Source organism: Papaver somniferum, unplaced genomic scaffold (genome assembly GCF_003573695.1).
Source record: "Papaver somniferum cultivar HN1 unplaced genomic scaffold, ASM357369v1 unplaced-scaffold_29, whole genome shotgun sequence".
Lineage (NCBI taxonomy): Eukaryota > Viridiplantae > Streptophyta > Magnoliopsida > Ranunculales > Papaveraceae > Papaver > Papaver somniferum.
The window spans coordinates 1,494,414-1,508,051 of NW_020639929.1; the positions used below are offsets into that span (position 1 = coordinate 1,494,414).

The window sequence follows — 13,638 nt, forward strand, 5'->3', positions numbered from 1 at the left end:
TGGTTTAACTTTCTTTGCTTGTTTTGAATCTGCACACCCACCAAAATAAGCACTTTAGTCGTTGCTATGTATGATCAACTTGTGTGAGAACTGAAATTGATGGAACGTATATGATTTTATTTTCAATCCAGGACTACAGTTGTACAATAGCATTTGTGTGGTCTGCATTTCTAGTTCGCTATGGCGCGGTATCTAAATCAAAACAGGAGACTCTAAGATTGGACTTGATTGATGAGCAAGCAGCATCCGCATACCGTGATGCTGATGTTCTTGTTTTTGACTCATGGCACTGGTGGGTTCCTGGGAAAACCAATAATGGGTATGTACCATGGAAATCTTTTTATATGAACTTGCATTCCTGGTTGATGATGAACATATGCCTCAAAAACACTAGTTTTGATTTGCAGAATTAACTTTTTTCGAGAAGGCGATAACTTGTATCCAAAGCTGGACATAGATAAAGCATACAGAAAAGCCCTTACTACTTGGAGGAGATGGGTTGACAAGCACATTGATTCTAACAAAACCCAAGTTGTTTTCAGAGGATTTTCACCCACCCATTTCATGTAAGTAATGCAGAATTGCTTCGCTAGTATGCTTTCCTTAAACCGGACTAGTTGTTTCATCTTAACCTTCTTGTGGTGTAATATGCAGAGGAGGGACATGGAACACAGGTGGAGGATGCAACTTACCAACAAAGCCAATCCCAAGCAATGAAACATACATAAAACCGGCACCTATACAATTGAAAATGCTAGAAAGCACTCTTCAGAAAATGAAGACTCCTGTTCTGTATCTGAACGTCAGTAAGCTTTCATATTATCGAGCTGACGCACATCCTTCCATATATCGTAATATCTACAAAAACTACACTGTTCAAGAGAGAAATAAAGCTCCTCAGGATTGCAGTCATTGGTGCTTACCAGGCGTACCTGATACATGGAATGAGCTGTTGTATGCTGCTCTTCTGAGAGATGGCAAAGGAAATTTTGGTAAATTGTAAGAAACCTGAAAATTGTAATCCATTATATTGAATCTAAGAGATAGAAATATAGCAAGAAACATTAAGGTAGTATCTACATTTATATATTAACAAGGTTAATCACCAGCAGAAATCCTTGCCATTGTTGCAAGTCTTACGAAAGGGTCAAATTGTCAAAAGAGTAGTGGTACATGAATGTCTGGCTGGCTTCTTATAATTCTTATCTCGATTATTAATGCTGACATTCACCATCCGACTCCACCACAAACGAGAAAAAGAAAAAGAGGTATGTGAGCTTGACTTGACTTTTATCTTTTGCGAATGTTGAATCTTCAAAGAATCAAAGGGATGTTACCTTACAAAATGGTTCATCGTCTTCAGCACTAATCACCAATTTACTTACAAAAAAAATTAACTAATTAATGGGATTCCTTCCTGTGAATTTTCACTACTTCGTTTCTCTTTTGGTTTTCACAAATTCTGTTCAAGTTACAAAATGGCACCGCCAACTTCACTATTGTCAAGGAGGCAATTACACAAACAACAGCCTATTTGAGAAAAATCTCAATGAAACTCTAGCTTCTCTTTCATCAAGCATTAAACCCAATAAAACATTCTATAACGTGAGTGTAGCTGAGGGCTTAGACAGAGTTTATGGTACGTTATTATGTATTCCATTTACAGATTGCAGGTATTGTGCTCATTATGTAACTCAAAGAGCCAAACGAAATTGTCCGAATGGTAAAGAATTTTTGGTATGGGATGATGGATGCATGTTAAGATACTCCAACAGATCAATCTTCTCTGTCATGGAAACCGAACCAGAAGTTTCAGAGCATACCTCCAATTTTCTAGTAGATACACAGTCCTCGCTTGGTAAAACAACTGATGACTCGCCTTGTATCTAATGCTTCTTCTAATGTTAGCAATTCTTCTTCTATAATAAATTTTGCATCCAGAAGTATGTCTTATACAAATACAACAATATACGGGACGATGTCAACATATGGGTTAGTTCAATGTACTCCAGATATATCAACAAGTGACTGTGAAAGATGCTTACTTTTAGGTGTAGACAAAATGTTCAGATTGTACCCTCCCGGCAGTGATCAGGGAGGAGATATGACAACTATTAGACCAAGTTGTTATATGAAGGTTCAGTTTTACCCTTTTTACAATATAACAGCAGCAAATGCATCGTCTCTCTCGCCTCCCGCCCGACCACGAAAATCAACAGCCCTGTGTAAGTACATTTTATGTTTTATGTTTTCTTTCTTATTAAAGTATTCAATAAACTCAAATTCTGTTTTTAACAACCTCAATGAAGCTAAGAGGAAGGGTTCTCAATCTGTACAGGGGTATCACTAGCTGCGGTTATATTCATTTTCGCCATCATCTGCTTATGCAAACTGCTGGTACTGAGAGCAAAGGAGAAACTCAATTGTAAGTATATAAGATCTCTACTGCAAATTAGTTTATTGAGCTGCTAAGATTTACAATTAATCTAATACAGCAAAGACGAGGGATGGTACTTTAGTGGCATTTACATATAGAGAATTACAGACTGTTACGAAAAACTTCTCACAGAAGTTGGGTAGTGGAGGTTTTGGTTCCGTCTTTAAAGGGGTATTACCTGACTCAACTTCCATTGCTGTAAGGAAACTTGAAGGCCTCAGGCAAGGTGAGAAGCAGTTCTGGTCAGAAGTGAGCACTATCGGTATGATTCAGCATGTAAATCTCGTTCGCTTACGTGGGTTTTGCTCAGAAGGTGTTAAACGATTACTAGTTTACGAATTCATGCCAAATGGATCTTTGGATTCTCACCTTTTCAATCAAAAGAATACCGAGGTTTTAGATTGGAAGACCAGGTATCAAATAGCACTAGGAACAGCAAGAGGATTGACTTATCTCCATGAGAAATGCAGAGACAGCATCATACATTGTGATATCAAGCCTGAAAACATCCTTTTGGATGCTGAATTCAATCCAAAAATAGCAGATTTTGGTCTAGCCAAGCTCGTCAGTCGAGTCCTAACCACCATGAGAGGAACTAGAGGATACCTTGCGCCAGAATGGATTTCAGGAGTGGCCATCACTCCAAAAGCCGATGTCTACAGCCATGGTAAGATGTCGTTTGAAATTATCTCAGGGAAGAGGAACTTCGAGCATTTCAGTAATGATGAGAAGATTAGTTATATTCCTGCTTGGACTGCGACAAAAATGAACGAAGGTGATGATATGATTAGCCTGGTAGATGTCAGGTTGGAAGGTAATACTGATATTCTAGAGCTAACTAGGGCCTGTAGGGTTGCCTGTTGGTGCATTCAAGATGACGAAGCTCATAGGCCTTCTATGAGTCAGGTAGTTCATATACTTGAAGGGCTTTCAGATGTGAACTGCCCTCCTATTCCCAGGTCACTCCACTTTCTTGTGGAAAACCAGGATAATGTGTTTTTGGTCATAGAGTCCTCAAACCGAAATTCACAAGCAGGGATCAACATTACATCAATCACATCTTTTGGCTCAGTCCCAGAGCACCACATCGTCCATGAGATTGGAAGATTCTTAAGCTGCTGATCAGGGGTTACTGCAAGACCTCTGCATAAAGTATAGAGGAAACCTTGAGCGATATGGATGGCCTAGCTAGTTCTTGCAAATCAAACGACCAAGTAGTCGGCTATGTGTTTCTTAATGGTTTCTTCTTTAATCAAGAGTTTTTTAGTATTGATGAGCTATCCTTCTTTCTGCAATCTATGCATCATTCTGTTTAGACTATACGAAAACTTAATCACTCAATTTTATTATCGGAGAAGTACCAGATAAGGAAATTATTGTTCATGTAATCAGTGGGCAAATAAGGTAAAATAACGTTAACGGAAAAGGAGAAAAAAAATTGAGCTCAAGTCTCAATTCATGACCACTGTAAGTGCGTCGAGCTCTACCAACTTAGTGAGACAGGCTCTATGGGATATACTTAGGTTGATATAAGACACAGATTTCTTACAATTTGCCTAATTACATTAGCACAGGATCCACAGCTAGAAACAATACCTATGTCCTATCGGACGAAACTTATGCTATCTCCCATCAGGTTATTAGGCGAAAAATTAGGGACAGAGTTCATAACTGTTAACATTAGCCATAATCAAATAAATAGTTTCAGAGAGCTTACATGTGCAAGAGGGGGATCAGGGACAGAGTATTAATATTGACTCGCGTAGCATTCTTTTCTTCTGACTCTTCCGAAACCTTGGTTTTGATTCAGTTTATAGTTAGAGAAAGAGACTGCAAAAATAACAGTTTCATCAAAAGAGGATCGTAACGAGTCACAAACGTTATCTAAACATTGCCTGTCGATATAACACAAATTTGGTTCACAACTTTGTCTAATTAGATGAGCCTAGGTCGAGGTCAATCAATATCAAGTGTGCCAACAAACACCTGTCAAATTGAGAGTAGTCCATAATCGTAAATCTGGTAGATGTAAGAAATATGCAAAACTCGATATGCGGAGAGTTGGAGAAAGTTAAATTGAGGGGATGAAGAAGATAGTACTGCTTCACTAGAACCAGCACCATCAGGACTCAAACCCACTCACTAGCAATTTATTCAGCTGACAAAAAGGCAAGCACATCAGATGACATCTCTTTACAGCAAACACGAGGCTCATAATTAAGCAGAATAACGCCAGAAAGCAAGAATTGACTTATCTAGGTGCGGAATGATGCACAGATGAACAGCACATAAGAAGGATTTGAAAGCAGGAAAGGAATTGAGTTAAGCTCTCGCAAATTTTGTATTACTCACCACCAGAGAGATGTGTCCCTCTATTGACAGATTAAGACTTCGAAAACAATTCTATGCATCAGTTCTACAAGAACAGCGACAAGACCAACAGTCTAACACCCATATAACAAAAGTAGGATCAAGATACAATAGTGAATTTGTACTCTTCTAATACTTGAAACACTGTCAACATTCAGTTACTGCTTAATTCCAACATCTAGGTACAAGAATTCCGTGGTTTGAGTTGACCTACAGAAAGATCATGAGTTAGCAGAGCCCTTTTTCGGTAAAAATTTCTTTTGCACCTTTTTTGAAGCAGTTCTGAAGCTTTCTTAACAGATTCTCCTCAAGAAATCCATAAATAATGATGGCATCAGCAGAAATTCCTAATTGACTCACATAACCTCACTTAACAGTTCCCAATTTGTGAAGTCCACTAGTTAAAGGACTGCAAAGAACAGCATACGGGACAATTTGTGAATCATGTGAGAAAAGACACCAAGGGAAATCCTCACTAGCTTGGAACAATATTTGGATCATTTAAAATCATAGACACTCTATGCAAAAGAAGGACAGTTCATTCGCTTGAAAAAAAATTGACCCACTTTTGCATAGAGTATCTATGATTATTGATTACACACCTAGTGAAAACATACAAGGCTTGTTAGTTCCACTTGGACATCTTCCCTACCAAATGCAACAAAAGTCGGTTGAATCCTACAAACTTGCAAACATTTTATCAAACATTTAAAGTGTATGACCTTTCTTTCAAATTTCACAAAACACAAGAAAACCATGATCTGCCTGGGAAAACAGATCACATTATGTGACTCCAAAAGATAAGGAACAACACAATCAACGTAGGCCAACAACTACGAAAACTGAAATAAACGCAAAACAGACTTAGAGAAGCACCATAAACACCCAAATAGGCTTTTAAAATTACAGAAACCCAATCCACAGGACTGCTACATTCAACAATTTATTCTCATTCTCAGATCTTAAAGCTCAAACCTTTGAATACTTCATATTTCACTGACAGATTAAAAATGGGAAATTAGTTACTCTAAATCAATTGCCTATTCTTCATTTCCTATCCTAGTGACAATGTCTTTGTCGAGCACATAGGAACCAATATAAACACGTATACTTGAGACCTTAATCGCTATCATTGTAAGAAAAGTTTCCAACAAAATTATCTCAAAGTTAGAAAAAGATCAAATCTTAATAAAGCATGGAATGATAGTGGGTTTTCTCAATTTGAAGTAATTAAATTGAATCAATTTATAAAGAAGTAAACGAATACATATATAAAGACCTGACCTGGCTGCTTCTTCTAGTGATTCAAGAGATCATTTCAAAGCCTCATTTTGGAACAATTTTCGAGTGATTTCAGATCATAGATACTCTTTGCAAAAGCGGGGCAGTTTTTATTTTTTCTTCAAATAAATCAGACCCTATTTTACACAGAGTATCTACGGTTGCATCTCTAAGTAAAAGTTATAGTTTGAGGATTGCACGGAGAAATTACCTTTTCTGATCTGATGAGGATCAGCTTTTGTTTTTAAGGCAGAGAAAAAGATAAGGTTGAGGTTGAACCACTAGAAATAGAATAATCATGTGCAGACACTGCAGAGAAGGATACTTGTCCAAACAACAAGGAAAAGTTGGGACTTCCGGGTGACATTAGTCGAGGGGTTGACAATGGAACCGGAACCAGAAACCAGTTACAACGATTCTGATTCCGGTTCCCAGTATCAGGCCTATTCCTATGCACATGCTAAAAAAAAAAAACCTGTTTGGTATACCAAGTGGAATGGCAAACGAATTGCGCCACTATGGAAAAATCACCGAGCGATAGAGTTTCTATCGAATGATATTCATTATATTCCCGGTGATAAAGACTTTATAGCCAGCGCTGCCATGAATATCGCTCGGTATCGACTCTAGCGCCGACGTCTAGTTTTTTATCGCTATAAATAGGTAATTTTCAAACTCAAAATTTACTCCAAATCTTTTACACAAAAATTTCTCAGTTTCTCAATCTAATTTTTCTATTTTTCTCTTTCTCAGCCTAATTTATTTTTTCTATTTTCCCGAAATGGCACAATTAACCCAACTTGATTCGGCAGCGCAACTTGATTTTTCTGGAATAGTGCTTGAAGGTGCCGTTAAGAAGATATGTGATAGTTATAAAGAAATATGTAAGAAGCAAAGAAGTCTTCAAGTTTTTGATATTAACCAAGTCAAAACCGCAACTAAGGAAAAGGCAAAGAAAAGCTCAAGGCAAGAAAAATTAAGGAAAACAAAATTTGAGGCCAAAAAAGAAGATAAACAAAGGAAACTCCGTTCATGAGCGCATTGATTGGAAGTTTAATGAAATGAAGAAGATAAACAAGATGAAGAACATTGTCCCAAATATTTATTTTTAAATTAAAGTCTAGTTATTTTTACGGAAAATGGGTCATTTGTCCAAATATTTTTAAAACATGGTTCAAATGGACGAGTAAAAATTATTATGGGTGAAATGAACACCAAAAAAATAGTGAGGATGAAACTGGATTCATTCTGACTTAAACTTAAAAAATAGCAAGGATGAAACTGGATGCATCCTGATGTAAATTAAAAATAAGAAAAAGTATTTAAAAATGGGTAGGATGAAACTGTTTACATCCTGGCTATTTTTACATTTTTGTCCATTTAAACAGTATCAAAATCTAAATGTCCTTTTCACCCAGGAATTGTTGATTTTGGTCTTTTAAACCAATTTTGTGTTATTTTTATTTTTCAAATTATTATTGTCTAGTTTTATGTCTTGTAAAATGACTATTAATGATCAATTCGAAATTTGAATTTGAAAATTTGATGAGTATTGATGAAAATTAAGCTTAATTTCACTCTTAATTCAATCTTATATTTTAATTAGAGACACATTTAACTAAAACATAAATTAGAGATATATTTAAACAAATATTAAAACTTAGGACTTAGACTAAGTGGACAATTAAGAAATTAAAACATAAATATTAGATAATATTTGGGAAAGCATCTTAAAATCTCGAAACGACTCCTAAATTTGAAGTCTTTTTCGTTGCGACTGATATTCCGCACGACACTTTTGTTGAAGTTCCATTATGGTTTCACCATTCTTCATGTTTGGACCTTCTTGCTGAAGTAAAAAAACATACCTAGTAACTTCCTTATTGATTATGATAAAGCAGTGAGTCAACCCTGAAGCATCACGATTGTTGAGGTTCATTGCTTGTTCTTCAAATTTCCCCAAAATCTTTTGCCAAAATGTCCGAGGACAGAATTCATCTGCGAATAAAGTCTCAGTACAAGAAAAATAATTCCTGCAAATTCATTTATCTTCCGCAGTAGTAAATTTCGGTACTCGCATCCTAATTCGAACTCGCACGTTGGCACGATTAACAATTCTTTGATTTTCGGCAGCATGTTGGTTTTCTACGAACTCAGTCATGCATGTTCATATTATCAGCCATGCTCTTTGAAGAATTAGAAGATCCGAAAAGAATTGGAGATTGAGAAAATCTAGAAATATTTAGAAATTCTTGTGTAAGTTGAAATGAGTTTGAAATTGGGTATATATAGACGGGGAAAATTATAGTCGTTGGATGAGGAAATGATAAGCGATGATCAAGTCAGCGAGCAACATATTGACCAGCGCTGCTGGAAAAACCAACGAGCGATATTTTGACAATCTAGCAATGGACAGTCTATCGCTCGCTGGAAGGTCTGTCGTGTATGTCTATATGTTATATTTGACATATAGGCATATATGTTTGGCTCTTTAGCATACCCATAGTGGATGCATATATGGAAAAATGTAATGTTTAACATGTGCATAGGAATGGGCCTGAGAACTCACCTGTGGAGTAATGATTTGACTCACTATGGAGTAATAATTATACTCACTATGGAGTAATGTAATTAGAGCAAGTCTTATGGTGGAGGAATTACATCTTCCATCTTTCATGTCATCTCAGCATTTGGAATTGTTCATGAAAGCTCAAGTCTTAAGCTGGTTCCTATGGGGGGTGGCTAAACGCCTCATTTGCCATGCCAGCTGGCCTGGGAAACTGGCCACGCCACTATCTGAAAAAATATTAAGCGATTGAGTCCCCACCGAACGGTTGAGACTAGACCTCTAACGGTCGAGTTTCCACCACTGGCAGTCTTCATAAAACCGGTCGGTCTTGTAACTGTCGATTATCAAATAATGAAGTAACGACTATTTGCCCCCACGTCTCCCTATAAATTCACCCCATTCAATTCAATTTAATCACACATCATTTTCTCATTAACTCTATCATCTTACTCTTTTCTACCTTTAAATCCCCTGTTTAATTTTTATTTTCAACTCAATGGATTCTTCTGACGGAGAAGTGTGTATTCATATGGATCGATTTGAAGAACAACAACGAATATTCTTTCAGGCGCTTCAACAAATTGATGGTGAGTCAGATGAAGAACTAACCAACAATTTTCTACAACTATATTCATCGAGGCAATCCAGAGCCAAGAGAAGTGTTCACAAGAAGATATACGTACCGGGGTCTTGATGAATGGCACGGGAAGCTGATGCACGATTATTTTCTTCCCGATTGTGTGTTCTCTGATGAAAATTTCCAAGGCCGATTCCGCATGCCCAGAAATTTGTTGCTAAAGATTATTGGTGAGCTTTGTCAGGTGACTTCGTCCTTAAGGATTCTAGGATATGTAAGACCTCCAGATTCTAATGATGAGTACCTTCGCATTGCCAAAACAACCGCATAAAAGTATCTTTTATTGTTTTGTGAAACAATGATTAATCATTTTTTTCCAACCTAGTTATGAAAACTAACTGACACGAATGTTAGAGAAATATTAAAGCATAATTAGGAAAGGGGATTTCCTGAAATGCTGGGTAGTCTTGACTGCATGCATTGGGTATGGATCGGATGCCCTACCTATTGGGACGGTCAGTATAAGGGTAATTATGCAAAACCAATGGTTATCCTTGAGGATGCTGCTTCTTATGATTGTTGGATATGACATGCTTTTTTTGGTCTCTTGGGATCTCAGAACTATATAAATGTTTTACACAAATCGTCTTTGTTTGAAGATTTAAAGTATGAAATTTCATCTCAGGTAAATTTCACTATCAACGGGAATCTCTACACTCATGGTTATATCTTGAAGATGCAAGTTATCCAAAATGGTCAACTTTAGTTCAATGTTACCGTCAGCCGCCTTCCGGTGAATGGGTCGTTCATATTCATATTTCAATAGTAGAAAAATGGCTCTGAGAAAGGATGTGGAACGGGCTTTTGGAATTCTGAAGAGGAAGTTCTCCATCATTTGCGGGCCTTATCGTGGTGTAAGTGCTCGTGAAATGCATGAGACTATGCTGACTTGCATCATTATGCATAACATGGTAATTCAGGAAACCCAACATAATAAGAATTAATTGACTAACCATGAAGATGAAGACTTAAGGCCCAAGGTTTACCCAGAAAGAGGATTACCCGCAAGGAAATATGCGCAAATGACTAGTCACATTGAGAACAGAACTATGTATAACAGGTTAAGGGAAGATCTCAGAGCGAATATGTGGGCTGCATTTGGAAGAGATGGAGGACGACTTGAGTAGTGTTTAGTTGTTATTTTTGTTATTTCATACCTTTGTTTTCAAGTTGTTTAATTATTTAAGTTTCATTTGTTGTTAATTGTTTAAGTTTCATCTATTGTTTCAATGTTACCGTTTGAAGCTGTTTAAGTTTAATTTTTTTAATAGTCATTAAAAGTAGCGGTCTAGACTTAGTCGCTAGCGGTCTAGACTCAATCGCCAACAATCCTTACAAATATACCTTCACTTCATACATTTCGAAATTCACTTAAAAACTTCCACTTCAAAATCATATCTTCACTTCTCTACAAAAACTTGTCTACTTTCTGGGTAATTTATGAATGATCCTAGATTTACTGAAGATGAAGATTTATCTCTTTGTATAAACTATGTAATATACTACTGAAGAGAGGTGAAGAACGGAGGATGAACGGTGCACCTAGTATGAGTTATTTGGGTAAAATTCATGATGCCTTCTGCACAGAGACAGGTAATCCTCATAACCGGGATCGTGCTTCTTTGATTTGCCGGTTCATGACTATAAAAAAGATCTTGTGGATTTTATAGCTATGAAAATGATTATCACTCGATATCGTCTTAGAGGGACACCGAATCTGAATTTGGAATACGAACTCGAGACGAGTGGTGAAGATGGAATTTTTTTTTTTTAATACGAAGCGCATTACCAAATTCTTAAGGAGTTTCTAATAACTCGTATGGGATGTTAGTCTTAAGTTTAGTTCTAATATTAAGACTCGATTTCATGGATGTTATCAAGTTTAGTTCTAGTCTTAAGTTCAGTTTTCATGGGTGTTGTCAAGTTAACGTTTTAATGTAATGAAAAAACTAGAACAATTTTTAATGAAAACAAAACTAGAACAATTTCATTCAGCAAAATCAAATACTAAAAACTAGAACAATTTAATTCACCATAACCAAATACTACATCTTCATTAAAATTAAAGATGATATATTAATTAAGTGGCACTACTTCATCGTGGTCTTCATCATCCTCATCTTCAGCTTGAACTCCAAATTGTTTTTTCAAATTTATCTTGTTTCGTTTTTCTTCCAACTCCTCTGCTAACTTGTCCACCTCCATTTCCCATACCATCAATTATCTGGGATTCATTGTTAAGGTGTTTGCATTTAAAATCTTATTCTTGTCATTGTCTGAAACAAATTTCTCTTGAGTTTGTCGATGTTTTTTCATCTCCCTAGTCAAGAACTTCCGGTCTACAACTCTTTGTTTTTCGACTGTCTTCTAATGCTCTACCAAAGTATGCAAAACACCTTCACTTGTTTATCCTTCTTGGGCAGCTTTTCTCGCTGCTCTTGCATTGTTTCTTCCTAACAATTCTCTTAATCGCAACATTGACATTCAAGTTGGAATTGTTATTTTTTGTGGTTTTTGGTGAATAAAATGGATTGTCAAGAGGGGGATGAGATGTTTGAGATGTTTGTGAACCTGGAGTCGAAGAAGAAGAAGTATATGGTGAACTTGTAGGTACATTCTGCATGTTTGCTAACACTTCTGGATTATATTTAGGAAACACTTTCAAAATATGATAACAACTTTCACGAGAAAATTATTACCCATATTTGTGGTGCCAATATGTTAGATGCTTTCGTTCGACGTCAACATTGACAAGACCGCTCGCTCGAGAACGAGCGGCTTGCATTAAAGCAGCAACATACAAGGCAACTTGGGCGTTAATTATAACGAAGCGACCGGATAATCCATTTGCATCACGATCGTTGATGTTCATAGTTTCTTCACGAAATTTAGCAAATATGTTATCCCACAACTTGGTAGATTGTTGTTGGGCACCATCAATACTATCTTGTGTAAAGAGCATATAGTTTCTGGAAATGCTTTCATCTTCGGCTACGGTAAATTTTGCATCCCTAATCTTCTTACTTTTATTAGATTGAGTATTAGATTGAGATATATTAAAGAAATAGTAGTGAATGAAAGAGTTGGATGATGAAATTTGTTTTAGATTAACAAATGTGAAGAGTAGAGAAGAGAAGTTGTGAGTTAAAATGGAAGAAGAATTTGGTATTTATAGGGGGAGATTTATGGTCGTTGGATCAGATACTAGGTAACGGTGTAGACTAGACCGGCCGATCTTATTAAACCCACTGACAGTTTATAAAACACCGAATGGTGTAGTCTCGGCCGAGCGGTTGAATCTCGACCGCTCGGTGGAAGCTTGACCTGGCCTGGCTAAGTGGCAAATTTGCCAGTTTGCCACCTCAATAGTGGGTGCAAAAATGGCAAACTCTCAAGTTTTCCACACCCATAGGAACCGACTTTATGATGGAAACATAGAAAAGCTAAAAAGAATAGTGTTTGACTTGGTCAATAGTATTTGACTAAAACATATTTACATGGTTGAAAATAAAAATAGCTTTTCTATGTTTAACTTATGCTAAAAGACAAAAAAAACTATTCTGAATAGCATTCTTTTAGAACTATTCTGAATAGCGCTTTTTTTTTGGGATTCCACACATCATCCATGGCTTGGAAAAAATGTGATTGAAGTTCATTGGATTTGACAATCCATACGTTTTCCAAGCTTAATTCGAAGACTGTATTCATTGGATTTGACAATCCACACGTTTTCCAAGCTTAATTCGAATAGATTGTATTCCACCGTAAGATGTCCTCCAATCCAAGAACCCATCACACACGAGCCACGAGTACCTGGTGGGTTTACTCAATTAGCTAAGGGTCTTCATCCGTTTCTACCTGCATAGTACAAATTTTGCTAAACGCACATGTCAAATATTGTTACTGGGTTTGTGGGGCCCGGTAGACTAGTCTCTCCTTTGTCCCGGCTCGGCCTCTTCCAACATATCCTCTTCCTTTGTGGTAGACAATCCACGCATACTTTCAAACCGTTAGAGCATTTCCGATAGAGGATAGATGTATTTATTTTTAGTGACACATAGGATTTTAGATTCCTGTTTCGCATAAATTCATCTCCAACAGTAAGGTACTACAAATTAAGAGGGACCAATTATTAAATATGAAGGTGTTCAAGAAAGTGTTATTACACCTCCGATTGCACCTCCACGTCATGTTTTTAACTAATTTTCTTTTAATTCTAAGAGTTGAAATTCTTACTGTTGGAGATGGTATTTTTAATAGGAGGTCCTATATTAACTCTTTGTATAGACCCCATAAATAAAAGGACTAAATTAAAAATCCACATAGGATTTTTTGCACCTTCTC

General features: G+C 36.6%; 2 protein-coding genes and 1 long non-coding RNA gene across 3 annotated transcripts; 2 read left to right on the forward strand and 1 right to left on the reverse strand.

Annotated features, from left to right (window-relative positions):
• The first annotated feature begins 53 nt into the window (after positions 1 to 53).
• LOC113341476 (protein trichome birefringence-like 1) lies at positions 54 to 2,216 on the forward strand. The gene is made up of 3 exons (XM_026586350.1): positions 54 to 319; positions 408 to 566; positions 655 to 2,216. The coding sequence occupies exons 1-3, from the start codon at positions 111 to 113 to the stop codon at positions 1,001 to 1,003; spliced, it is 717 nt and encodes a 238-aa protein (XP_026442135.1). The 5' UTR covers positions 54 to 110; the 3' UTR covers positions 1,004 to 2,216.
• LOC113341367 (G-type lectin S-receptor-like serine/threonine-protein kinase At2g19130) lies at positions 1,979 to 3,196 on the forward strand (the record flags this gene model as incomplete). Its single annotated transcript, XM_026586273.1, has 3 exons — positions 1,979 to 2,225; positions 2,321 to 2,425; positions 2,496 to 3,196. Coding segments are annotated over exons 1-3 (1,053 nt in total), but the record flags the coding sequence as incomplete, so codon positions are not given.
• Position 3,197: 1 nt separating this feature from the next.
• On the reverse strand, positions 3,198 to 6,275 carry LOC113341477. The gene is made up of 3 exons (XR_003355947.1): positions 6,092 to 6,275; positions 4,155 to 4,267; positions 3,198 to 3,580 (listed from the first exon to the last, which is right to left on the reverse strand). It is a non-coding gene; the product is annotated as an uncharacterized LOC113341477 (long non-coding RNA).
• Positions 6,276 to 13,638: the final 7,363 nt, after the last annotated feature.